Raw genomic sequence first — 25765 nt, 5'->3', positions numbered from 1 at the left:
TGCCAATACTCTCTGCCTTTCGTCCCCAGTTTGACTGAGGTGTCAGGTAGCACCCCATCGACTGCAATGAGCTCTACACGACCTCGACACACCAAGTCCATGTCCTCGTCAGGGCATCCTTCAAAGAGCACACTGCCCCCCATCGACGACAACACAGAGCTTAAAGCCAGGTGAGCAGCCTGGTCCTGCCATCGTCGTCTGTAATAACGGAGGCTAACGGAGGGATCACCAGTTAAAGTCTGTTTGTGGCAAGGATGGTGATGCTGACAGTATAATGTACCACTAAACACACTTAGCACTTAGCGAGCATGCTGAAAAGCACCATCATTTAGAGGAGTTTATAGTTGTTTTTCGTTTGTTTTGCAGCTCTTCTCCGCGGGGCCCCTCCACCTCTCCGTCTGCACACAGTATTAGCACCCCAGAGAAGAACCGTTTCCCTCGTGGTACCACCAGTCGCAGCACCTTCCACGGGGCTCAGCTCAGAGACCGGCGCAGCGCCACCTACAATGGCCCCCCGGCTTCACCCACACTGTCCCATGATACGGGGGCTCTAGCTCAGCAACGCAGGGGCACCTCCACTGGGATCATCAGCAAGATCACCTCCAAGTTTGTCCGCAGGTCAGTGACGACAAACGGCTGCAAGAATGATACTCTAGGTTGTAGGTAACACTTCTTGCACCTAATAGTTCCGGTATTCACGTTCCCTTTGGCATGCTGAAGTTGCCAACATTTGGTTGAGCGCGTCAGTTCTTTTTTTCTCCCAAACCAGAGGAGCAAAAAGCCAAACTGTGGTACTTCATACTCCTTGAGTGGCTTAAATACCGGTATTTATGAGATTGGTTCAGTTTTGAAGGAATTGTTTTTTTCCTGCGTCACACAAACTCATCGATGTCGTTTTAAGTCTGTGAAATATGTCTGAAGGTCTGTTAGATGGTGATATTATGAACTGATCCTGAATTACCAATCACACTGATTGTCCGTGGGATCAGGTACTAAAATTCAAGTTAATGGAAGGCCAGTTTAGACTTCTTCAGAGATGGATGACTGGTCTAACTAAACTAAGTCCAATTAACAGTTCTTCTTCTTTCTTGTATGCCATCTGCTTTCATTGTTTTAAAAAAATTACTTTATACCAAACTTTATATCCATTTTCTCTTTTCATACACCCACAATATGAATCTTAATATGCTTAATATCTTTTATTCTCAGTATATTTACTTATATGTTGGAAACAGTACAATCTCGGTGGGATCTAGTAGCTGTCTGTCCAAAATATATCCAGTAATTGAGCTAAGCTAAGTTGAGATATTGTGTTTACCGGCAAAGTGCAGACATAAAATATCATCCATAGATTTGTCTGTCTCTGGTTAAGCTTAAAAAATGGGTAAAATTCCCCAAAACCAAACTATCTAAAGAGATTTAAGGACTTGGTGCAAAATGTGTACAGATTACTTTATGCAGCCTTTTTCAGTAGTAAAAAGAAAGAAAGCATCCCATGTTCTCACAGCCTATGGAAACAGGTGTGCTCTTATCTATTCCCAGTCCTTAGATCTTATTACTTGCACAATGTTCCCCTTTCCTGTCAATATGACAAGCAAAGAATAGCGCCTCCTCATCCATACACCAGTCAGCTCCCAGTGTAACCTTCACGCTGGCCCATCTGTTAGAAGCTCACAGCTTTCTCTCCTTTTCTCTCCGCATAGAGCTCTGTCTTTCAGGTCAACCCGGAGGTAGGAGAACACAACGCTTGCTGCACCTGTCCCCCCCATCCAAAAAAAAAAAAACAGAAAAAAGAGAGAAAACAAACCTCTCTGTGTCCACTATGACCTTGGCCCATGTTTCCTTAACCCCTTATGTACTTTCCCACCACACCACAGCCTTGCTTACTGACACCCTTGTTATGCCGTGTATTTCCTTCCCTTGTGTCCACTGCCTCGAGAACAAACCTTACGGCTCACCAGCTTCTCCTGTACTAAGCCACAGTATCTGCACCTCAAGTTCCTGGCTTTCCTCTCCTTACTCTCCCCCCGTCTTCATGCTGCGCATAAGAGAAAAGATCAGGCAAATTACAGAGACTGGATCAAAGATTTAGAACCACTTTTACACTCCTTACAGCTCCGAGGGGATTAAGGAAAGGTAGCATACAGTAGACGGTAGGATGCATTTGATTATTGTGAAGGAGCCACGATAGTATGTGCCTCAAAAAAGTCACAGTCATCTCAATGTGTGCTGAACCCTGATGCCCAGGAGTGTGGATTCTTTCCTGGCATGATGCCTGACACCCTTCTCTGTGTCCAGTGATGATGACGGTGGTGTTGGTAGTGGGTGGGGGAAGGCATTTTGACATCGGCTTGTGGGTAACATTGTATTCCTGGTATATTTCAGGGTGCCTAGTGAGGGAGAGGCCAGTGCCAGGACGGAAACACCCAGGTGAGAACTGGATTGAGACGTAGATTTCATAGAGAGCCTGTAACCAGACTCTGCCTCCATCAACGTCTCTGTCTTTCCATCTCTCTGCTCTTTCTCTCTCTCCGTCTTCTTCTTATATTGCCGTAGGAGTGTGTCTGGTGATACTAAAGAGGACGGTGGTCGGGACTCCAAGCCTCGCTCGCTGCGTTTCACCTGGAGCATGAAGACCACCTCCTCCATGGAGCCCGCCGAGATGATGAGGGAGATCCGGAAGGTTCTGGACGCCAACAGCTGCGATTACGAGCAGCGCGAACGCTTCCTGCTTTTCTGCGTCCACGGTGATGCTCGCCAGGACAACCTGGTTCAATGGGAGATGGAGGTCTGCAAGCTGCCCCGCCTTTCACTCAATGGCGTGCGCTTCAAGAGGATATCGGGAACGTCCATCGCCTTTAAGAATATCGCCTGCAAAATTGCCAATGAGCTCAAACTGTGACAGCCGATGGAGTCCCAGTCAGGCTTTGGTGAGCTGGTTACGGTCTCATCTCATCACTGGATTAGTGTTGACTTCCAGGACAAAACTCAGCACTGAAGGTCCTCACCATGCAGAATCAGGGTGGACTCGGCTGGTAAAAGTGCAATACTGGCCACGAATGTACTGTACAGGGTAGTGGATCAGAGAGATCTCGCAAGGTTGAACCTTTGTGACGGAGAGACAGCAAAAACAGCTACCCCCCCCCCCCTTTTTTTTCTTCTTCCGTCCGGCTCGCTCATCAGCCCACCGCTCCTCGTCATAGGACACATTCATGTAACACATGCAGTATGCAACTGAAGATGAACATCCTGCAATAATGTTTTCAATCTCTTTTTCTACATGCCTACTACAAGATCTACTCCCCTCGCTCAATAACCATTGAAATTACTGAAGCTAAAATAGCCGCTTTTCCACCTGTGTTAAGTCAGTATATAGAACAGGCTGGAGCCCATACTAAAACTATGTAAAAAGAGAATTGTACTGTATGCATAACATCTGCAGGTACTGTATTGTATATTGATTTTGCGTTCTGTACAGAATTTTGTTGTCAATACTGTCTTTTTTCATGGAATTTTAGTTCTTTCCTAATATAATTGATGTCTCTTAGAGCATTATCCTTTAAGTCTGTGAGTTTTTTAATTTTTTTTCCCCTTTTTTTTTAAGAGCCACCATATGAAAATAGTGTTTTTAATTTTATTTAAAGAGCACTAAATTATTTTGTGGAATATTAAGGGATGTGTTCCCTTGCCTTTTATGTTCTATTTTATTTGCCTACAGAAAAAACACTAAGTTGCACCACATAGACTTGAGTAGTAACTTCGGTTAAAACTGAAAAATGTGTTCACTTTATTTTCTCTCAGCAGCAGGTAGGTGATTTGGAGGCCCTGCTGCTCTTGCACAAGTTTTCCAGGGTGATGTGTATGAACATGAGAGTATGCACCTGTATTTCTTTCATGTTAGTTTGGTAGTCCTCAATTACAAAAAAAGCAGGGTTTAAATTGGTTTACTTTAGAAAGCAGAGGACAGGACATCTTTGTCCAAAGGACTGAAGATGCATGAAAAGTCCATCAATCACCATGAAAGAAGCAGTTTGTCTTGTGGAGCCTTTCTAAAGAGCCTGATTTAGTCCTGCCACCAGTGTGATTGTGCAGGTACTTGTGTATCTCCTTGCTTGTGTTTTTCTTTTTTTTTTTTTTAATTCAGATTTTATTGTATTTATTCCATTACATTGTAATGTGCTGCTTTGTAGAATTGAGGCGTGCACTTTGTTGGAGAAAATAAAAAGGATTTTATTTGTTTGTATTTATTTTATTTTATTTCTCATGTCTGTATCATAATTACAGAACTAAGTTCAAGACAATAATGTCCCTCCAGCGATGAAGTAGATGTGTTAGTGTGTGTTGTTTTCGCTTTGAGGACCGTGTGTCGACACTTCGCACTGAAGCCATGTCATGCTGCACAGTACCAGCAGGGAGCTCAGATGAGAACAGTTAATGATGTAAACCTTTATTGACTCTAAATAGCATGATATTAGTCAATAACTTAATCCTAATCATGAAACAACTGATGTATTTTGCGTAAATGTTAGTCAAAGGTAAAGCATTATGAGCAACATCCTCAGTTTTTCATTGCAGTTCCTTAAGAGTGTGAAAATAGTTCCAAGTGTCCCCAAAATGTTTCCCGTACTTCTTATGAAAAACTGTATTTGTCAATACTTTAAACATTATACAAACCATTAATGATAAAAATGTAAGTTGCAAGGATACACAGGTAGATTCACACAATGTCTCTGTTAATATTTTCGAAATTATAAACATAATTTGAAATCATTCTCCTTAACAAATATTTATCTAACTGGCTTGGTCCCTCTTACAAAAGCTTAATTTACAAATCTATTAGCGAACAAGTGGAAAGACAGAAAAATGTAAACATTTTGTTTTGGCAGATTTGTTCAGTTAAACATGTTGATAGGTTAAAAAGTACCATTTCATTATTACTTTCTGTAGATAAATATATGAGATTACAAATGTATAAACTTTGTTGAGCCACATGAATGGTTGAACACAAAAAAACACTCTACTGGCCATTGCAAGATTCACTGGATTAATGAGCATGGATGTTGCATTCATCAGGGGGGGATGGCCTGAGTGAGGCACTGGTCATGCATGAATGTCTTGACAACATCTTGGGTCTAATCCTAACTTGAGATCCATTGAACTCTACACGCATCTCAGCCAAATATACTTGGTTGAGATACATGCATTACATACATACATTTACCATGCACCGATTTCGATGGACGTGAGAGTAATGCCTGCCTTTCTCAAGTTAGGATCAACTGATGATCACCCTCAGTGTTGTTCAGCACTGTGTCTGCTGCAACAGCCTTCTTTAAACACAAACAACACTAAAGTCAACAATAACCTATCAATCAGCGAAAAAAAAAAAAGAAAAAAAAAACAATCACTCAATTGCTCAGATCAATGACTAGGTGCTCATAGATCTGAGTTTTCCCTTTGAAACTGGAGGCCAGCAGGAACTGCCGGTTGTCTATGGAGACTGGGGAGAAGGCTCTCGGCGCCTGGATGTTCAGCTCCTGGAAATGGACAAACTCGCCCTTCTTGGCATCCCAGCGGTACACCTGGGTGAAAGAGTAATCGCTGCCCAGGATGGCGTACTGCCAGCTGCCCACAGCGAAGGGCTGGAACACCATGGAGCCGCGAGACGGCATGGTCTGCAATTCTCTAAAGAGGGCCCCGTCCCAGCGCATCACTTTGGAGTCACCGATGAAGCGCGTCAGGCAGATGAAGAGGTCGGATTTGACCTGGAAATGCTTCACGGCATAGACGTCCTCCATCTCCGGGATGTCGGTTCGTCTGTCAAACAGCTTGGTGCTTTTGTTCCACTGGTAGATGACCGGCCTCTGGGAGCTGCTGGACAGGATCAGGTGAGGTTTCGAGGAAATCTCCATGTACTCCACATCAGTGTCCCGGTACCACGGATGGAGTGACTGGTGAGAGTAGAAGCCATTACCGTTCCACTTGTAGATGGTGGTGGAGCCAGCCTTGGAGCTGTCTGCTATGACGAAGAAAGATTCTCCGTCGATGCGGAAAGTCTCGACATCGTTGGGTTTGCGGATTCTGAGGATGTCAATGCCTTGAAGCTTGATGAATTTATTTGCGGAGGTGTCACGCTTATAGATGTGTGAGCCACCAAAAAGCTGAGCCACAATGATAAAGAGCTGGTTGTCAATGACCAGCGGTTTGCAAATCACTGTGGACGTGCCTGGTGAGGAGAAAGACATGATAAAAACAATATAGCTTCATTCTGTCTTAGATACTTGTCTCCATCTAGTGGTTCCTTTTCCAATCTCACTCCCTCACCACATTAGAGTGAATCTGAATTGACTTACTGTCAATATCGTCAAAGTTTCTGAAGACCATCTCCACATGATCCCACTCCAGAAAGCTGCATTTCCCAATGAAGGGCTGAGCGAACACCACATACTGGTCATTCTCAAAGGAAAATGCCTCTACCGATATGGACTCAAACTTCAGGGACTGGTAGGAGTCAAACTCTGCCAGAGAAACAAAAACACGCGTTAAATAACATTAAAAAGTAAGGAGAAGCTGTGACTATTGTGCGAGAAATAAAGAGTATTTTTTGCCGCACTCCACCTGTGGTGATGCAGTCGAAGGACTGTGGCACCAGATCGTTGATCCTCTTGTCCAGCTGTGAGGCTGGGCCTTTACAGTAAATCTGGTCCACTGTGGCATTGGTGCTGTATATCCATTCCACCAACCACTTGAGCTTACAGTCACAGGTGAACTGGTTCCCACGCAAGTCTCTGAAGGGAGGAAAAACCACCAAACTAACCCCCAAAACCCTCCAAAGCTAACAGGAATGCTCTCAGCTTTGTGAATGGATTTTATTCTCAAAAGCCAGCAGTCATGTAGGTATGGCTGCTGGCTTTGCCCTCCGGCCCTCACAGCTTCATTCCGTGCTCTCATTAATATCAAGAGGGGCTATAAAGGAGAACTGAACATCTTGAGTGGGTGACAGATTGCATGTAATGCCGCATGTAATTTTAATGGTGTTAAAAGCACCAGCCTCCCACACATTTTTCAAGCCTTGGCTGAAGGAGAATAATGAAACAGTTTTCTATATTTAGAAGCCTGTACAGAAAACTCATTGTTCACGAGGTCATACATTATACTTTGAGTAACTATGCAATTTATCTCTCTGTTTCCAGATAATGCAGCTCTAAAATTCATACTTACACTTTTGTCAAGGCCTCGAGACCCTTGAACAAATCTTTGGGCAGAGTCTCCAGATTATTGTAGGCCAGACTCCTGCATGAAAAAGAGGAAAAATAGCAGCTGTTCAGATATACTGATTACTACATCCCTCTTCATACTATTAATGTAAATGGTAGTGCACAAATTCTGCTGTTTGAATGTTCATTCATGAGAGAAACTTCCAGTGCTTCACAAAATTTAAACCTGGATGTGGTTTATGCAGTGTCTCCTTGCAGTGGAATATATGGTATGAATATCCGTTAAAGAGCCTGGGCACATATTGCTGCCCTGGATACTGTAGACAGGAACAGTGTTTATTGTGAGTTTGAGGAAACATTAAGCTATTTTTAGAGCTGCCTCCTTGGCCTTTTTATGGCTCTCGCCGCCACAAAAAAATGTGAAAAAGGGTGATTTTGCTGTTGGGAAGGTCGTAGTAGCTGTACTGAAGATGGGAGAATTTAAGAGACTTCACTTACTTAAATCTGTAACAAAGTGTGTATATAATAGGCCTTCAGCTTCTAAGATTTATTAAGTAGGTCAGCGAAGGGGACAGGATTTGCTTTATAATCATATTAACAGCTGCACAGTGTCAGGAGAAACGTCTGTGCGGCAATAAAACTTTGTCAGCGTTTCATTGGAACAGTGCTTGCTTGAACCTGCAGACAGATTTCTGCACTTTCTACTGATACAAAGCCATTACATTTTAAATTCATGTCACATCTTTGGTACTACATTGCTGAGAAATATGTTCAAGCTTTGCATAGGAAGTTATAAATGTATACTTACAGATGCACTAAGGTTTTCAGTCCGCGGAAAGCATGTGGTGATATCGACTTGATTTGGTTGTTTTCGATGAACCTGAAAAAGGTGCTGAGTAAATGGGCAAGAACGGAAACAGTCTTGTCTTTTAGGAACAGCTTCCAGGGTAAATTTGTTGCATCTACTTACAGATACTCCAGATGTGGAAGACCAAGGAAAGCGTCCTCGTTTATAGACTCAAGGTTGTTGGCTGTAAAGAGGCTGTGCAGAGAGATCTGTGGTCAATATATTTACACGAATTGAACAAGAACAAGCTGTCGTCCCACATTAGCTGCCGTATACTCTGATGGAAGTGTGAAAATGGAAGTGTCTGATGGAAAACCCTTCCCTTCGTTCTTACGCCTGACCTAAATACATCAAAGACAAGGATCAATGCCCCACTAGGGATTCCTGCAGTCTTGCATGCTCGTTCTGAAAGACACGGTGACTCAGTCAGTACTCCACCCTGTGAGACAGGAGTGAAGGGGGATTCCCTCTTCCAAGAGGAGGGATTCCCAATAGACAAGGCTCATTCTGAAACCAGACCTGCTTCACAATATATACAGATACGTCGTGAGACTTGGATGAATGCCCAGCAGAGAGAATACTCTGCCATGTCATGAAAAGACATGCATGGAAATGCTTATTGTTAGAGCCCCCCACCCCCCCGGACTCTGATCAACAGCCACGGCAACATCCATTCTGTTACAACGTGTAGCATCAGCGGAGGGGAGATGTCTTGAACATTAAACATGGCGTTGAGAACCTCACTGGGGACTGACAGCATGCAACAAAGACCGAGGAACAAAAAGCTCCGGAGAGATTTCTCACAGGAGATGCAGGGCAGGCGTGTGGATGAAGCTCTCTTTCGGGATTTCAGTGAATTCGGACTTGACGAATGATCTGTGGTGGGAGAAAAACAGGACAGACAGGACAGAGAGAAAGACACACTGTTAAACCTCGAAGCATAGACTGTCTCACACGATCAGTTGTCTCAGTCTGCTCTTTAGAAATGCAATACTGTGCAGCAGCAGAGAAATGCACGTCCTAACCAGCAGGCAGAGCCGAGCCGACGGCTTGGAATTGATAATACAACAATGATGAATGTTACTCACAGTGATATGACATCGAAGGGGAAACTGCGAGGGATCAGTCCTGCGCTTTCGCACAACGCGTTATCTTTGGTACATATACATGCTGAGGGACAGCGAGGCTGCTTGGCTCTCTTGCTGTCCACGACAAGTAAAACAGACGCCACCACAAGCAAGCCGAGCAAGGGGGATCTTCGGGGCATCTTGCGTGTATTTTCCATCCTTGCGAACCGCTGCGGGCACGACCTGCGCGTCGAACAGCCCTACACATGAACCAGGGTCTCCGCTGTGGTTTCCCTTTTCCACTGCTGCCGCTGCTGCCGCCGCTGCTGCTGCCTGGAGGCCAAGCGTCGCGCTGTCCGCTCTTGTTTATCTCCGCCAAGTGCCGTGCGCCGCCGCCGCCGCCGCCTCCGCCGCAGCCGCTACGGCCGCCGCAGCTCTGGAGGTGATTAAACCGGGCGCCCCGTACGTCCACGGCGCTGCGATTTAACTACACCCCCACACAAAAGAGCTGTGCCTCCCTTGACAAAAAAAAAAAAAAAAAAAGGAAAGCTAATCAAATGCGCGCTGTGGTGGCTCAAGCTCGAGAAAATAGCAGTTGGCGCTGTGACGAACGCGGGCTGAGGGCAGGTGGGGATCCCAGCGGGAGCAGACGGAGCATCTCCATCCAGAACCACGCCTATGATTTCAGCAAACGCCACACTCTCCCCTGCCAGGGTCCTGGAGCAATCCGCCCAATGAGCGACGGAATTGTGTAATTTTTCTCGTGGATCAGCTGGAGAAAAATGAAGCCCTGACACGGAGCAGCGGACTGCTGCCTGTGGCGCAGACGCACACCGGATTTCTATGCGGGAAGCGGGTGGGAAATCAGAGGGAAATGTTTTGACATGATGGAAACTGGGCTAAAAACATTCAATCAGGATGTCCCACTATTCCAATGAACTGCCATTACAACGCCTGTATGTGGTATTATTAATAGTGTCATTGAGATTCTTGTGTTCTGTTCTCACAGTTTTGCACACTTTGGGTTTATGTCCTGGTTTTTACGCGGTTTCCATGGCGACTGGTGGATGCAAAATGCCCAGTGATGGAGGGGTGTGGGGAAGCCCTCCTGTCATCCTGACATCTGCTCTGCCTCAGTCAGATACCCCCCCACACACATCCCACACCCCACCCCCCAGTGCCACTCACAAGACAAAGGACAGGTTAACAGTCTCTCTGCTGCCATCCCTTCCCCTTTTCTGCTTGACATCATGTTTATCTCGCCCCGTCCCTTCTATTTTACGTCTCATTCCTTTAAAACATTGCCCTGACAGTTTTATTATAATGTTCTGTTCTGTTGTCCCCTGACTTGACTGGGTGCAGCAGGATCCACTGGGAGCCCTATTAGGTCTTGGTCTTCACAGTCTAATTTCTCAGATCCCTCCGGAGTTGTAAGATTAATATGTTTACTCACTGTGCCTGGCGGGTCTACGTGCGTCAGACACTTCTGGGAAGAAACATCTACAGGGATTTTTAAAAGGTCTCTGAATAAATATACGTTGCTCTGGACCTCCAGTCTCTCTTACCCTGATGTGATTGCACCATTTGCCATCCAGTGTCTGCTTACTGTGATAACACAAATTCGCCTGTACAAATTAAAGCAGGGCATTTGGAGGAGCAGGGTTGTGATCTGGGGGCTCTTTTGTGGTATGCTGCTGTACTGTTTTAAAGGGTGGGGTGGAAGAATAAAGCTATTACCAGTGAGGGAGACTGCTTACTTATGAGAGGAAACATATGGACGGAAAATGCGGGCATGGAGACGCTGCAAGGGAAGAAAAGTGAGAAATGTCTTTTTTTTTTTCCACAAGCAGCTCTTTTGGACTACATTGAGAACACTAGATATTATTGTTGTTCTGCAAGATGATGGGTAGTGTCTGTGCTTCATCAATGCCATCATTCATCACCAGAATAGAACTCACACTGTCCAGCAGCTATTTGGCCACAGCTATTGATATGCCTGAATCTGGTGTTTCTGACTTTTAAGGGGACTTTCGGGATCTGTGTTTTTTTTTTTTCTTTGACTTACAATCAATATATGACCATATGAATGTGCACAGCTTCACTAATATGTCTCTGTAGGTAAAAAGAAGCTTTTAGACCCACAAAATAAATGTATTTCTAAAGAAAACACTCACGTTTTGATGCACTGTAGGCGTAGAAACAGCCGTTCTGTCATAAATGGGCTGACCTACCCACTAGAGGGAAATGTAGAGCCGAGGCAGAGCCATGTCTGAGGCTGACTGACTTATGAGCTCTCAGCTTATTTCTCTTAACATTATTTCGTATTTTATCTTTTAATTCTACAATTCAAGTCCACATTGGTGGCTAAAAAGTTTGATCTCCTTTTTCTTGTTTTCTCTTTCTGATTATTACATTTAAATCGGTTATTGGTTTCATTATTATTATTAATATGATTTTAGATTTAATTATATTATTATATTCGTACACAACAACAATCATTATCTGACAGCCATATTCATAATATGGTACTAAACAAAGGTGACCACCCTCCTGCTGCAGTCTCTGGAGAAAGCAGCATGCTGAGTGGACACACTCTAGCCTTGATGTTTGACTTCTGGACCCACATGCTGTCTTAAGGTGTCCTGCTAGTCCCTGAAGCTGGCTTACCTCCTATGACGCGACTGCCAGGCTTTTGTAACTGAGATGCTCTCTGGTCCTTGTATGAACTATGAAGTTTGCGTGCCACCTGTCAGTCACCTGCCTGAGCCAATCATATCAAACAGAGGATCACTTATGGCAGCGACACAAGAACACGTATCTTCCTAAATGTACATACATACATTGTAATAATTACCTAACACAAAGTAATTTACCATCCATGCAGAGTAATACTGAGGAATTTCGTTTTTTTTTCTTTGCAGCACAAGAGCTGGAAGAAGGTCCAAGTGTAATTTTAATCTCTAAAAACCTTAACCATTAAATAAGTGGCAGTTGGGTCAGGGTGAAGTGACTGCAAATACTCAAACTCATACATTTGCCCGTTTGCTCTATGATGGAGTGAGAAATTATGGATCACAGAAGTGATTCCAGTGTCTTGGTTTTATGATGATGAGTCGTAATTTCTCATTTAATCAGTTAAAACAGTCCTTGTCCCAAGAATTGTCTTGTACAGTGTTTTATGAAGAACTCGTAGTCACACTATGTATTGGTTTTCATTATTATTGCTCGCTTGCATTCTCAACAATTAAGGATTCTCACTGATTCTACAGGCTTCACAACCTTCTTCTAAATCTGGGAGGGAAAAAAAAGATTTTTTTTAACTTTGATATAGATCTGAATACATTTTTACTGTAACAGCAGGGAGGCAGTGGTCATTTGCCTGAATGGGATCTTTCAGGGATATTCTCACGTGACACACCACAACATCTGTTAGCCATCCCAGCTGAGGTCAAACGACATGCTAAACAGTCAAACGTCAAGGGTCAAAGTCCGCGACCATGTTTGCATACTTTAAACAGCCAACAAACCCAAAGGAAGAAAGAAAGATGAGCACCTTTGTAAAATGCAGCATACGAGGGGGGTTTGACATATTTTCTTCATCATGTCCTCTGTGTCACCTGTAATTTTAAAGTTACTGCAGGTATACACACCTTGATCAGATACATGCAGATTTCTATTGCACATAAGGATGTAGCATACAAACATTTGATGAATGAATATGTGCAGTCTGAAAATAGAAACCAGTCCATAATCAGTAACACGGATCTATGTAAGCTTGTTAGCAGCTGATTAAAAGGTGATGTTTGGTCAGTCCTGCTCTCCTAAACCCCTCTTCAGCTGATCTCAGTGGTGAGCTGGTCATGGAGTCGATAAGGCTGCAACCTACCATCAGGAAACTCTTTCTACTCAATAACTGATTTGCTGCAGGTAATATAGTCTGTGGTTACATCTATGTTGCAGCTGAAATGAAGCACAAAACGACTATTTCAACTCCTGCTAAACTTTGGAGGATGACTAAAATGCACAAAACAGGCATGATTTGAATATAAACTTTATTGAAATTTTCATGTCTCACACATGATGCTACTGCATATCTAATTGTTATTTATTTGAAGCTATACTCGCATTATAACAGTCAAATTTCTTTGCAAAGGTTGCGTTTGCTGAGATTTAAAGTTCTTATGCTAATGAGCAAACAAACTCCTGCATCAGAAAATACAATAGGATCTGACATTGTCCTGTTACATGCTCCCCATGTCACAGGCTCTGTTTGGAGAAATCTGTGAGACAGGATGTTGAAAAAATATCATTTCATGAAATCCCAACATAATCACATAATAAATATGTTGTTTCACAGTCAAACAAAGCCATCGCTCCTGTACATGGTGACTTGTGACTGTGTGCTGCACAGTGTTTCCACTTGACACCTTCCTGTGGTGTCAGTGCCACATGTCGTCTGGACACGCTGACTTATGAGCAGGACGGCAGTATTTTTACTTTATGTAAGCAGGGGACTTAAAAAGGAAAGCCTATGAGCTCCAGCCGGCTTATAACAAAATCCAATTCAGCCAAATCTTCTTACATCTCTCACCCATTTGTCAAAGACATATGCTTGATATTTTGAAAGCACAACTTGCAATTAAAAAAAAAAAAGTAACTTTGTTTATGAAGCTGTTTCTCTACAAAATAAGAGCATTTAATTGTATTGTTTACATTCCAAAAATATTCAGATATTACAGTTCAAACTGCATCATTTTTACAGCCTAATATTCCTATTCACATAATGTCCAAAGCCAGAGAAAGTCAGCTAGATATCCTTATATTATATTCAGTATAAATATTCACAATAAAATACAGATATGCATTCTTCTTAATGACTGAAAGTTCAGCTCATTGGAGCTTTTAGTATATACAAGAATATGTTTAATTACTGTTTTCGTACAATCACAAGCAAACTGTATGTACTCAATTGTGCCCATCAAAATAACTTTCTGTGTCAGAAAATAGGAGAACTACATATTACAGTATATAAAAATAATAATTTTTTCACATTAGAATTCCCTCATCTCTGAACTTATGTTGATGTACATACACACACTGCACAAATACACGTGCAGACAAACATCCATAAATAATTTGGTGGTCTTGGAGGTCTAGCAGATAACACACGTCTTTGACTTCCCGCCTTCTTGAGCTGTAAGAGGCACAAATGAGACAGACAGTGAGACAGTGGTGACTAAATACAGAATGAGCACAGGGGACGTGACAATGTGCTGGATTTCAAACACCAGCGCTCACCTTGCTCGTCTCCACCTTCCAGCCTTTTCTTCTCTTCTTCGATGGCTTTCATCTTGGCCTCGTGGACATCTGCAAGAGCTTTCCACTCTCCCCTGTTATTATTCAGCCCATCAAACATGGGTTTGATCTCTATGTGGAAGCGAGAAAACTCCTGCAAACGCGCGACAGACAAACACGCAGGTGCACATGGGATAAGGGGTTTGTATGAGAAATTTGGGGAAAAAAAGCAACATAAAGTATTCATTTTATATGTATATGTTGAGCATGTTTGTTTCTTTATACATCCAAATATGTTTTTGTTGTCTGTCTAGGTACCTTGTACACAAAAGAGCAGACAAAATCAATAAAACCACACTGCATCTTGGGAAGCTCATCAGCATGATTTCTGTCCATCATGGGCTGAAAGAAGAAGAAGAAGATATTATTATTATTGATATGACTGTATGACAACTTATGTATGCAGACACCATTACAAAATAACATAGTCTAAAGCTCTTACAATAGGCTGCTGCTCAAGAACTGTCCTTTCAAGGTCTCCCTGCTCCCAAAATTCGGCTGCCACCATCAGAGCGACCTGGGACCGCGACAACAAAGAAAACAATGAGAACCAATGTGTGAATAATGCTTTGTAATCATGTTACGAGTCTGAAGAAGGGAACACACCTTGCTCTGAATCTCCCATGGCTTTGTAATGGCTGACAGGTCACAAGCTGTCATCATCATCGCCCTGCAGAAAACACAACACCATTGAGGGATGTTTTGAGTTGCACCTTGAGCATCAACATGGATTACAGACAATCTAGAGAAATGGTAACGTGACAAATGCATTTAAGTGGCTATTTCAGGTGATAAATTATGCATTTACATGATAATCTCCTTTCTGGTTGGATTGTTGGAGATGAAGTTGATCTTCTCTTTCTCCTCTGGAATCCCCTCCAAAGAATCCACAATTTTTTGAAACATTGTTCTCTTCCTGAAAGACGAGAAAGCTGTCAGATTTTGTTCACAAGTCCTGGAAAATCGTGAACGGGCATTAAAAGTGTTCAGTACTAATGTCAAATGTGGCATTCATTACTTGAAATAGAGTGCGAGATCAGTGGCAATGATGCAAACTTCAAACAGATGCTGCACTGTTTCAAACTGCCGCTTCTGAAGGTTTTGGAAGATATTCAGGTTCTGTCAACGAGAGCAAGAGCAGGAGGTTAGACAGCAAATTTCAACAAAAAGAAAACTGGTTAAAGTACAGTATGAGAAAAGACTGCAAATAGATTTTTGTCTATTTCAAATCACAACTACTGTTAAACACACATAAATGTTAACATTTAAGGACCAACCTCATCTTCCATCAGAGTCTTACTGTACTCAAGATGATGTCGCTCCATAACGGAGGTGCTGTGCAGTTTTGCCAGTGGGGATGCACTCCTACAAGAGTAGGAATAAAAAAACTTTATATTCCATAACATATGAGTCAAATTTTTAGTTCCTCAGCATCGTTTAGTCATTGATGTCAACTAAAAAAAGACCCACAGAAATCTTACTTTGTCTGGTAGAGATTGTTGGTTCCTCTGTGGTCGATATCGTGGCAGAAACCAGCAGCAACCATGGCAAAGGCCTCGAGATCAGAGTAATAACTCTTCAGTTTACCTGTCTGTTGAGGAAGAGAGAGGACAGCCTCGTGTTATGACAAAAAGCAGCATAAATGACGGAAATAACAGAAATATAAGTAGAGGTCCGACTCACTAGCAGCAGAGTGAACATGGTTTGTCCAACATTGAAGCCGTGCCTCCAGTTGTGGTAGGTGATGTCACGGTATCCCATGCGAACGGTGTACATCCATCGTGTCAGGATCTGCATGACAAAAGTGATAGAACAAAGATAGATCACTTTAAAAGTAGATCCGGTGAAAGGCTTTCACTCAGAACACAGAAGCGGCAATGATGGTAGACCTCCAATATAAAATGTACTCTCTCTGTACTCATTCAACTCAAAATGCGCAAGTGTGCTGAGTGTTTCAGAGGTAGTTTCCTGACTAATGTATGCCGTACCTCGGCTGGGACTTTGAACTTCTCCACAACCCCCAGCTCAAAGAAGCAGCGGATACCACACTTGATGAGTTCAAACTCTGACAAGGGGAAGTCACTGAAGTGGAACTCACGCAGCTCCACGGTCTTGGCTTCGGGGATGTTGGATCTCTGCATGGAGGAAACACAGTGCAAACAGCCAGCATGGCATCACAAACAGAGGTTATGAGGAGCATTGCAGTCTAAAAAAAAAAAAACTCTACACATCCCTGACACATCTCAGCGCGCACCAGCAGTTTGTACATCTCCTTCTGGTCACAGTCCTCTGGTGTGGAGCCAAACTTCTCTTGGGTGTTCTGTGGGGAAATGATAGTGAAAGAGAAGCTGGATCTTCCAAATCTGTTTTCAGTCAAGTTGAAGTGATATCAGTGGAGTGTGGTGGCAGATTACCAGAATGGTCTGTATTTGGCTTGGTGTGGCCTTTGTCTGGTACATGAGCATTTCCTGGGCAATGTCTTTCTTCCACTCTGTCCTGTTCAGTTTGTCATATGTGTCGCTATTCAGGGTGGACCAGCCAAGGAACTGGGTCAGAGCCTAGTGACATGGAGAAATACAAAACTGTCAGTTTCATTCTGTAATTTCAGTTATTAACTTACTCTTCCACACAAGATATCTTTCATAGTTAAATTATGAAAATAAATGAACAAATAAAATTAAAAATATACATATAATTTTAAAAAAAATTAAGTAGTTAACAATTATATCAATTAATATAAATTACATTAACACTTTAACGTTGGGAGTGTATTATAACAGTATTAGAAAAATGTAAGGTTGTGATGCTTTAAAAGTAAAACAAGGTTAAAAAAGAGCGACACAGAGAGTGTTTTCCATACTTCTGTAATTTGTTCATCATTCTCATCGAATGGTTTGCCATCTTTTCTGTTGTAGAAAGTGGCAACACCAACAATTTCTTCCTTTTTGTTGACGATAGGGAGGGAGAGGACATTCTTAATCATCCATCCAGACTCATCCACTGCTTCTTTCTGTCAAATGAATCAAATCAAATATTGAGATTATTTGAGTGATTATTATTATTATTATTATTATATTATTATTATTTTAGTGAACGGTGTTGTATAAAACAAAGAGGATTTAATTGAAGTGATCAGCTGTCACTGAAGAGCGTCTCACCTGAAATGCGAAGTAGTCATCTGCTGCAGTATTCATCATGTTGCAGATCTGGGAGATGTAAAAGACGTTACTACATGTGTGTTTGGAGATGAGCGGATCAGTGTCACCAATTATATAGCTGGAGGTATTCTACACAGTGTTTGCACAAAATAATGGCACAAAAGTGGAACTTACAAATCCATTCTCAGCCACATACGTTGGGAGTCCGCTGACCAGAGCCCAGTGGTCTGCAGGAGGGCCGCTGCGAGTTTAGAGAGGAGTGAGTAACTCTGATTAGAAGACAATTTAACCTCTAGAGACATGCAAATGAAGCTGTATAATCAGGACAGATACCAGAGCTACACTGCTTCATGATACTTACGGGATAACTTTAATCTCCTCTTTGTCTTCCAGCAAGTAGTCAATAATCTTGTAGAAGCTTATTTCCTGAATGTTTTAAAAATAAGAGTGTTTTTTTTTTTTTTAATGTTTTAAAAATGTTCCCAAATCGGTGGATAAGAATAATGCTACAATGACAAACCCAGCATTGGACTTACTCTGCCATCAGGTGTCTTGGGGCCCTTGTATGGCTCCTGTTCTCCCAGTTTGATTGCCCACTCATCGAAGAATTCCTGGTGAAGAAAATGTCAAAATTCTGTTGCTATGTACTCTATTATTAATTCACATAAATGCTGCAATACAGGCAAATGTAATTGTAGGCAAAAAATTGAGGCTGTTGACAGTGAACGTAACACAACATAAGTTTAAAGTTTAAGCTTTTTTTTCAGACTTTCCTCTACCCACCTTGTCTTTGGTCATGTCCAAGAGTCCCACAGAGTATCTCTCACACTTAATGTATGTCCTCACTGTGTACAGGGCTTTGTGAAACTGCCTCTCGATGTCTGTCAGCTCCTCAAAAACTTTGCTGGCTGACCACAGCAACACCTATGGCAAGGAAAAGAATCACTGCTTAGTATTCTGTGTCACTCCGTGTATTATTTTAGTGCAGCTGGAAAATGAACATCTCAGAAAAAAAGATGAGGAAAAAGAAGAAAGCATTCAAATATTTTCAATGTTTTTCTTGGGAAAACTGGACCAGACAGCTAGATTTATTGTTGTGTTATTTTACCTGGCTTCTCCTTGACTCTACATCCCACATGTAAGCAGTGTGCGCTTGGAGAATGGCCACAGTAGCAAAGTTCACATATTTGTTGAAGAGCTATGATGAAAGAACAAAGAATCATATTCCTCTATGAAACGCGGTCACGTGTTCAGGTTATTCACATTCTCTGGCAAATCATCACTTGGATGACCTCTAAAGTCAGTGTCATAAAAAGGCCATCAACCATGACAAGAAAAAATGTCTCAGCTTCCCCTCCCTAACAGGATTATACGTCTAGCTGGCATAACGGCGGCCCAAAGCAAAAAGTCAAGCCTCTAAATATACAGGTCAGAGAAAGGAAGCTGGCGGGCTAAAATGAGCCATTCTATAAATTCAGGGTAAGGATATGACCCTCGTACTGATCTGTCTCTGTCTACTACACGTGGTAAAACCGTGCAGCCTCAATGGCACAATCTCAGTTTCTCAGCACAGCCAAATGCAGTCTGTGTCTGAGTCATTCTGGCAAACACGCTAGTAGTCAGTATAAATATCACAAACATCCTGTCCACTCACCTCCTGATCACTCTTTGAGAACTCAGCAGCACCTTGTTTGTTGAGTGCCATGATGACACCCAGGGGTTCCTTTCCACTCATAATGGGAGCAGTAATCATGCATTTTGTGGTGTATTTGGTCTGTTTATCCACAAAGTCACTGAAATGAGAGTCCTGAAAACAACATCGAACACCCAGGAGAGTTAAAGGTTGTTAAAGGTTATGTGCCAACTACAATATCAAGCTATAACATGTCTAGTGCTGATCAAAGCTTAGGTCATGTACGCTGCGGCATGGTTGAGCAGCATTGCTTAAGTTACAGCAGAAATGATAATTAAAGCTGATTGTAATTACTTGTTCTTCAGACAAAACTGCAAATTAATGAGTTATCTTAGTTTGAGTTGTAGCTAGTTATAATGCCTGCTGAAGGGACAATAGAATCTGAAATGCATGTTTCTTTGTCCATCAGACTGTCATTCAGTTGGCATACTGTCGGTTATGGGCAGTGTATCTCTGCAGAGATAACATATAGTGTTGTTGGAGTTTAACAAGACAGAATTACAAGATGTCACATTAGTAATGCAGCCTTTTTTAGTCTCTGTTTGTTGCAATTTGTATTTTTGTTATTGAATTATTTCAGAAGATTCAGAAAATTTTTTTTTCGCTCACCTTCTTCACATCAGCAACATTCTGAGGCTTCTTGGAGTGTGCCGTCCATCCAACAATTCCCATGTCGGTGGGGAAAACAATCTCTACATTGGGGTTCACTAAATTCTTCTCAAGTGGAGAATTGTGTGTCACATCAAAGAGGATAGTGGACAGCTCAGGTGTTCCATTACGAGACCTGCAGCCAAAGAAGCTGCAGCGATCAGCCTGGACCAGCAGAGCAATCCTCTGGAGAATCTTGTGCAGGGCTTTCTCCATTTCGATGTTGCCCTGCATCTCTTTTACGAGCTCAAATATGAACTCAGCCTCCTGGATGGTGGAGGCATCCTTGTAAGAGGCTGGGTCTTTGACCTGGACCTGATTGTTGAATGCAGCAGTGATCACATCTGCCTTGACTTTCTTTTCGTAGTACTCCTTTGCAAACTGCGGATTGTTGTCAAGGAACTTCTCTACAGTGTCTTTGTCTGCCATTTTGTCCAAGTTTGGATGAACGATCCCTTCTGTAGTGGCACAAAGATGCTCCCCTCAGCTGGGTACAGCTGGATGAAGGTGGAGCAGAGCAAAGTAGTGAGGGTAACCTCCAGAAGATGTGGCACTGCAGACCCTACTGAGACATTTCCCAACCTCCTCTGTGCACTCAGAACCAAAGCTGCAGCTCCAACCCTCTCCCCGGTAACAGAAAGTAGTGAGTGGCTTAGGGGGATCCCAGGGGGAACTAATGACTGTGACGTAAGAGTCATAAAGCCCCTGAGCTTTCTTAACTTGTAAATCCAGCCACTTATCATTTTAGTGGGCCAATCCAATCACAGGTAATGATAGCTGAGTTATGGCACCTACAGTATGACCTGCACCGTAGAAGATGGTAAGGAAAAAGATTGGAATTATTCCTGGGGGATTTCCTGCATCTGCATAACATAATGAGATCACTGGTTCATCTCCTCTCTAAGTACACTATGTAAACATCTTTGGCAGAAAAACATTCAAAATACTATTGACTCATCTAAAAAGTATGATCTCAGGGGGATAAGGATAATACCGTAACAATAACACCATGAAAAGACAGCCACTGACCACTTGATAAAAGCTGCGTTTAAGTGTCTTATGGTGTCTGAGAAGCTTTCTTTGTATGCGAGCAAGTGATTCGAGGGCAGAATCCATAAAGAATTCAGAGCCTACATACAGCAGGAATACATTTGAAAAACTCACGTTTAGCATCAGTTGTGCATGATTTCACATTGCGCTACCAAAATAAGAAAACTATGAAGCTGTCATAAAGGTATTATTACAATATAGTGACACCTAGTAAGTTGAATTAACTACATTCCAGCAGGTCATTTCAGAACAAGCACTGACAGCTGGCAGTAATGCGGTTTAGTTCAGAATTCGTCTACAGGCACAGAGAGAAATGAGTGTGTTTAACTCACGAGACTGACTTTCCTGGGCTACCTCTGTTGGACAGCAGCTACATTTAACCTTTGACAGGACTAAGTGGAATTATTAACTGCTACTTGGAGTTTAATTCCTCTTGTTGGCAAGCAAACTGCCATTTGTCAGTATGAGGACTCTTCCAGATGACAAAAAAGGCCATGACGTGACTAAATAATGTCGTTTAAATAAGGCCACAATGATACTTTAAATTGAATTTATATTAGTCAGATGATTGAACAACTGATTTACTTATGACCTTTTTTAGGGATCAACACACTATTCAAAATGGATCTTATTATTATCAGCTGACTAAGAATTATTTCAGACAATAAAAACCTGTGCTCTTACCACAACAGATACTGCACACAACTTTTATTATTTGGCATTTCAAGGAAAGATTAATTTCTGTAAATTGAAAAGAAATGACCGATAATTACAAAGAAAAATGTGGAACTCTACACTGCTGGCTCCGTGAAAGGCCTTTTAGTCTTGATGCACCAACTAAGCATGAGAATAGTGCATCTTACATGAGAGGAATATGTGGTCTGTCAGTGTCACCAAAGGTGTGGGCAGTGTGTTGTACACATGGCATCTGTTTGATTTCACTAAATGTTGAAACAATCATGATAATCGTGGATGCATCCCTTGCCTTCGACCACTGCCGCAAGGTCCTTTTCGCAGTGGCACTACAGCAGAACCACAGCAGAGCTTAAACCAGCCGTTCTTGAACTGGCAGACTGAGTAGAGGATGGGATTGAGAGCTGAGTTGGCCAGTGTGAATGTTACCACCCAGAAGAACATGGTAGAGGAGATATACAGGTGACCCAGGAAGTTTCTAGCCAGGATGAGGACGGTGTTGATGAAGATAGGGCTCCACATGATTAAGAAAGAGAGCACAAGGACCAGAAGAGTGCGGAAGAGCTTCATATCCTGGCGGGAGACATGGTATTCAAGAGAGTCACGTACTGGGGGGTGACTGTCTCTGGTTCGGAGCCTTCGCCTACAACTTTTAGCAATCTGTAATACAAATAAAATAATATAACATAATACCGGCATTCTGTTCGTTGTGACATTATATGATATTGGCAAAAGAGATGAAGCAATTAAAATGCAACCTAATTGATCTACCTGTGGATATACACATGGGACTTGAGGTCCTTTATGTTTGTCTCCAATGTGTCTCAAACATCCATAAAAGTCTTCCCAGAGCTAAAGTCAATGTCTGGGATTCTCATAATCATTTTCTATTGTCTGTATCATGTTAACGTCCGCACTGGTTGCCCAAAGTAATATTGACAGTCGGTAGTGCAAAGCTCTGAACCCACACACACACAGGCACCATTTTCAGCTTCAGTAATTACTGAAGCACATGCAACTCTGTTGCCACAATGACAGAGAAATGACTAATATTTACAGAGGTTACAAAGAGAGAGGTCAATATGTCTGTAAATGAATGGACAAGAGTTGGCATGAATTGTTGAATGAATGGTTAATGCAGGTTTCTTCGCACAATTTCACAATTCAAAGGAAAATGCTTATTAAATGAACAATCATTATCAAGACTTTACAGCAAAAGAACATATGAGTACAAAATTAAAGTGAGGCCAAAAACAAAAGGGAGGCAAATATCTCAGTGATGAGACTTTAGACTGATGTTTTTTAAAAAAATTTTTTCATTCCTTTGTTACCATGAACATTTGGACATTTGTTTTCAGTTAATCCCGCGTATGATGACCTGCTGCTGTAAATGCTCACTAAAGCACCAAATGTGTATTAATCCATGGCTGAAAATAGTCCCCAACAAATGGACTATTTACTGTTTTTTGAGTAACGTTTGCTAAAAACCAGTGTCCTGCTGTTTTAGTAAATTACTCACCCCTTTTTAAAAATAAAACTATATATTTATATATATAATCCATTTTTAAAGATTTGCGTTTTCAATAGTAGGTAAGTAGGAAAGTTGTTAGACAGACGTTAGTATTAATCTTTCCACAATAAGAAAAATACAGAGCATTAACCTTTAAGAGTATGGCTGGGATTCCATCATCCTAAAAACAGCCATCCTTTAAACTGTCACTTCCTTCACTTCCTGACCCTTTTGCCAATTTAAAAGCACAAGAAACCCACCTGTAATATTTTACTGTAACTGACCACAATAATGAGTCCTGGGAGAAGGAAGCACAGGGTGGTAAAGCATACATTCCACACAATCTCTCCTGTTGTGTCAGGCCACTTGAGAGTACAGATGTGTAAACCTCCCTGTGGAGAAATAACAAAAATGTGCAGAAAAACATACATTATTATCAGGGACAGTGTAGGGACCTTCCCTGACATCCATTGACTCATCCATACCTGCTCAGGGAAATCCACTTCCATCACAGTAAAGAATAGACTTAGGGGTAAAGCAGTGAGTGCAGAAAAGGCCCAGATAAAGATGAGGGTGGCAGTCACCATTCTGGGGTTTAGAGTGGGTACAGTCTGCATTCGGAGGATTGCCTGGACCCTCTCCAAACTGATGGAGGCCAGGGTAGTGATGGTGACACAGCCGCTCATACAGATGACATACAGCATAATGCGACAGGCCGCTAACCCGAGCGTCCAGGACACGGTCCAGCGCACTGCCGCTATCAGTGGGATCATGCTGACAAACAGCAGGTCTGCCCCAAACAGGTTGAGGGTCAGGATGGTCTTGTTGGCCAGCAGTCTGCGTTCCCAGGTTACCAGGGTTGCAGCTCCAGCATTTGCTGCCACGGACACCAGGAAGACAGTGGAGATAGCCAGGGTCTCGACAATAGTGGTGGCAACATGATTAGAGTGGCGTAACTCAGAGAAAAAGGAAAAATATGTAAAGTTTCTCAAGTGGAGTAAGTGAATGTTAGGGTCTATATCCATAAAGGCTGAAAAGGTATTTAGATCTAAGATGCTAACTGATTACACTGTGGCAACCAACAGATAAGTGAATGAGGAACAGAAGCTGATAAGGCATGAACTGATACACGAGAAGAGGAGGGGGAGGAGGAATGGAGGGTGGTGACTAACCTTTTCGATGCTGTTTGCTCCAGCTGCCACCCAACGGGAAGTCAAACATTACAAGATGTTCTTTGTGCTCTTATCCCCCACTGTGTAGTGAACCCTAATTTTAATGTGTGCTGCTTCAGTGTCAGATTACTTCAGCAAATCTCTTTTTCATAGCCCATTTTTGCACTTTTCCAAAAGTGATCAGCCACAGCTATACTTGCACACTCTTGAGGAATAGCTCTAGACTTAATTGCAACACGCTACTGTTTGTTGTTGACTGAAATTGAGACAACCTCTCTTTGGGTTAATCCGAGTTCTAATCTTCATTCAGTGCACCTGTTAAACAGTAATACTGTGTAAATCGCAAATTAGCTGTCGAGATCTAATCAGTTAGACACCACTTTTATTTACTCCCCGCATTAAGATTACCAGGTTTACGTCCTGAGTAGTGATATAGTAATTGATACACGGTTGTCCTACAAATAGGCTTTTCTTCTCAAGCAAGACCTGCTGGGATTGATTTAAAATGTTCAGGAAGAGAAGAGACCTGCTTCACAAATATTTATTTTACAACTAGAACACATCTGCCTTTCTCTGACAGTGTTTTGTCATGTCTGGTGTTAATACTACAGGGCCCCAGACGACCACCCTCTTGCCTGGCCCTAAATTTGCCTCAGACAGGCTAAGCTCATATTCTGACTTTCCATGAAGACGTTTCCATATGAAAAGTTCCTGAAAGGCACAGAAAGTTAAGAGGTGTCTAAACCACTTTTCTAAAGCTGTTAGGCTAAGTCAACTCTTGGTGTAGTGTTCCCTTTCAAAGCCTAAAACAACTGTTCAGACCTGTGACTCCCCATATTGTTGGCTAGCAATACTAATCCATGTCTTTAAATAGCACAGGAAAGGGATTAGATTACACAAGCTGTTTTGAGCTATTCATCTGGTTTGAACAGTGAGAGACGGGGACAAGAACCGACAACAGCATAATCTGACAAAGTATCACACAACATTAGTTTTTCAGGTAGATGGTCATTAACTAATAAAGTATTGAGCGAATGAAAATTTTGACTTGGTGATGATGCTAGACGAAAAGGAAGGGAACCACCAAAACCAGTAGAATTTGTCAGCAAGTGATCTTGAATATCTGTAGCAAATTATACATCGATTAATTCAACTGACAGATGTCAACCTTGCAGTGGTGCAAGAGGAAGGGTAAGGGGATCACCAAGGTCAGTGTTCATCTTCTGGGAACCATGAATGACTGTACCAATTTTCATGGCAATGCATTCAATGGTTGAAATATTTCAGCCTGGACCAATGTCCTGGACTGACCAACAGACAGACATCGCCATCCCTAGAGCCACACTGTTAGTGTG

General features: G+C 42.3%; 4 protein-coding genes across 7 annotated transcripts in view; 1 reads left to right on the top strand and 3 right to left on the bottom strand.

Annotated features, from left to right (window-relative positions):
- Positions 1 to 4209, top strand: part of LOC120796522 (serine/threonine-protein kinase MARK1-like) — a 28696-nt gene extending 24487 nt beyond the window's left edge. For 2 of the 4 annotated variants that reach the window (XM_040139486.1, XM_040139483.1), the window contains exons 15-19: positions 30 to 170; positions 367 to 618; positions 1704 to 1730; positions 2386 to 2430; positions 2557 to 4209. In XM_040139486.1, the coding sequence (XP_039995420.1) occupies positions 30 to 170; positions 367 to 618; positions 1704 to 1730; positions 2386 to 2430; positions 2557 to 2902 (811 nt within the window). In that variant the 3' untranslated portion in view covers positions 2903 to 4209. The remainder of the gene's footprint in view (positions 1 to 29; positions 171 to 366; positions 619 to 1703; positions 1731 to 2385; positions 2431 to 2556) is intronic. The other 2 variants (XM_040139485.1, XM_040139484.1) reach the window with 1 other exon arrangement.
- A 108-nt stretch (positions 4210 to 4317) lies between these two features.
- lgi1a (leucine-rich, glioma inactivated 1a) lies at positions 4318 to 9431 on the bottom strand. The gene is made up of 8 exons (XM_040140060.1): positions 9153 to 9431; positions 8869 to 8940; positions 8188 to 8259; positions 8026 to 8097; positions 7222 to 7293; positions 6619 to 6788; positions 6354 to 6518; positions 4318 to 6226 (listed from the first exon to the last, which is right to left on the bottom strand). The coding sequence occupies exons 1-8, from the start codon at positions 9347 to 9349 to the stop codon at positions 5409 to 5411; spliced, it is 1638 nt and encodes a 545-aa protein (XP_039995994.1). The 5' UTR covers positions 9350 to 9431; the 3' UTR covers positions 4318 to 5408.
- A 4467-nt stretch (positions 9432 to 13898) lies between these two features.
- Positions 13899 to 19407, bottom strand: LOC120796894 (cone cGMP-specific 3',5'-cyclic phosphodiesterase subunit alpha'-like). Its single transcript, XM_040140059.1, has 21 exons — positions 19299 to 19407; positions 18753 to 18842; positions 18428 to 18568; positions 18181 to 18255; positions 18006 to 18070; positions 17819 to 17885; positions 17645 to 17692; positions 17347 to 17496; positions 16901 to 17044; positions 16741 to 16806; positions 16475 to 16621; positions 16170 to 16277; positions 15968 to 16077; positions 15764 to 15851; positions 15505 to 15605; positions 15295 to 15402; positions 15093 to 15156; positions 14929 to 15003; positions 14745 to 14828; positions 14430 to 14580; positions 13899 to 14325 (listed from the first exon to the last, which is right to left on the bottom strand). Exons 1-21 carry the CDS (start codon positions 19395 to 19397, stop codon positions 14285 to 14287), a joined length of 2022 nt encoding a protein of 673 aa, XP_039995993.1. The 5' UTR covers positions 19398 to 19407; the 3' UTR covers positions 13899 to 14284.
- Positions 19408 to 21682: 2275 nt separating this feature from the next.
- LOC120796684 (free fatty acid receptor 4-like) lies at positions 21683 to 24263 on the bottom strand. The gene is made up of 3 exons (XM_040139722.1): positions 23724 to 24263; positions 23499 to 23630; positions 21683 to 22388 (listed from the first exon to the last, which is right to left on the bottom strand). The coding sequence occupies exons 1-3, from the start codon at positions 24261 to 24263 to the stop codon at positions 21993 to 21995; spliced, it is 1068 nt and encodes a 355-aa protein (XP_039995656.1). The 3' UTR covers positions 21683 to 21992.
- Between the last annotated feature and the right edge of the window lie 1502 nt (positions 24264 to 25765).

Source organism: Xiphias gladius, chromosome 11 (genome assembly GCF_016859285.1).
Source record: "Xiphias gladius isolate SHS-SW01 ecotype Sanya breed wild chromosome 11, ASM1685928v1, whole genome shotgun sequence".
Taxonomy (NCBI): Eukaryota; Metazoa; Chordata; class Actinopteri; order Istiophoriformes; family Xiphiidae; genus Xiphias; species Xiphias gladius.
The sequence above is the reverse complement of the archived record's forward strand: the minus strand, read 5'-3'. Positions and strand labels throughout refer to the sequence as shown.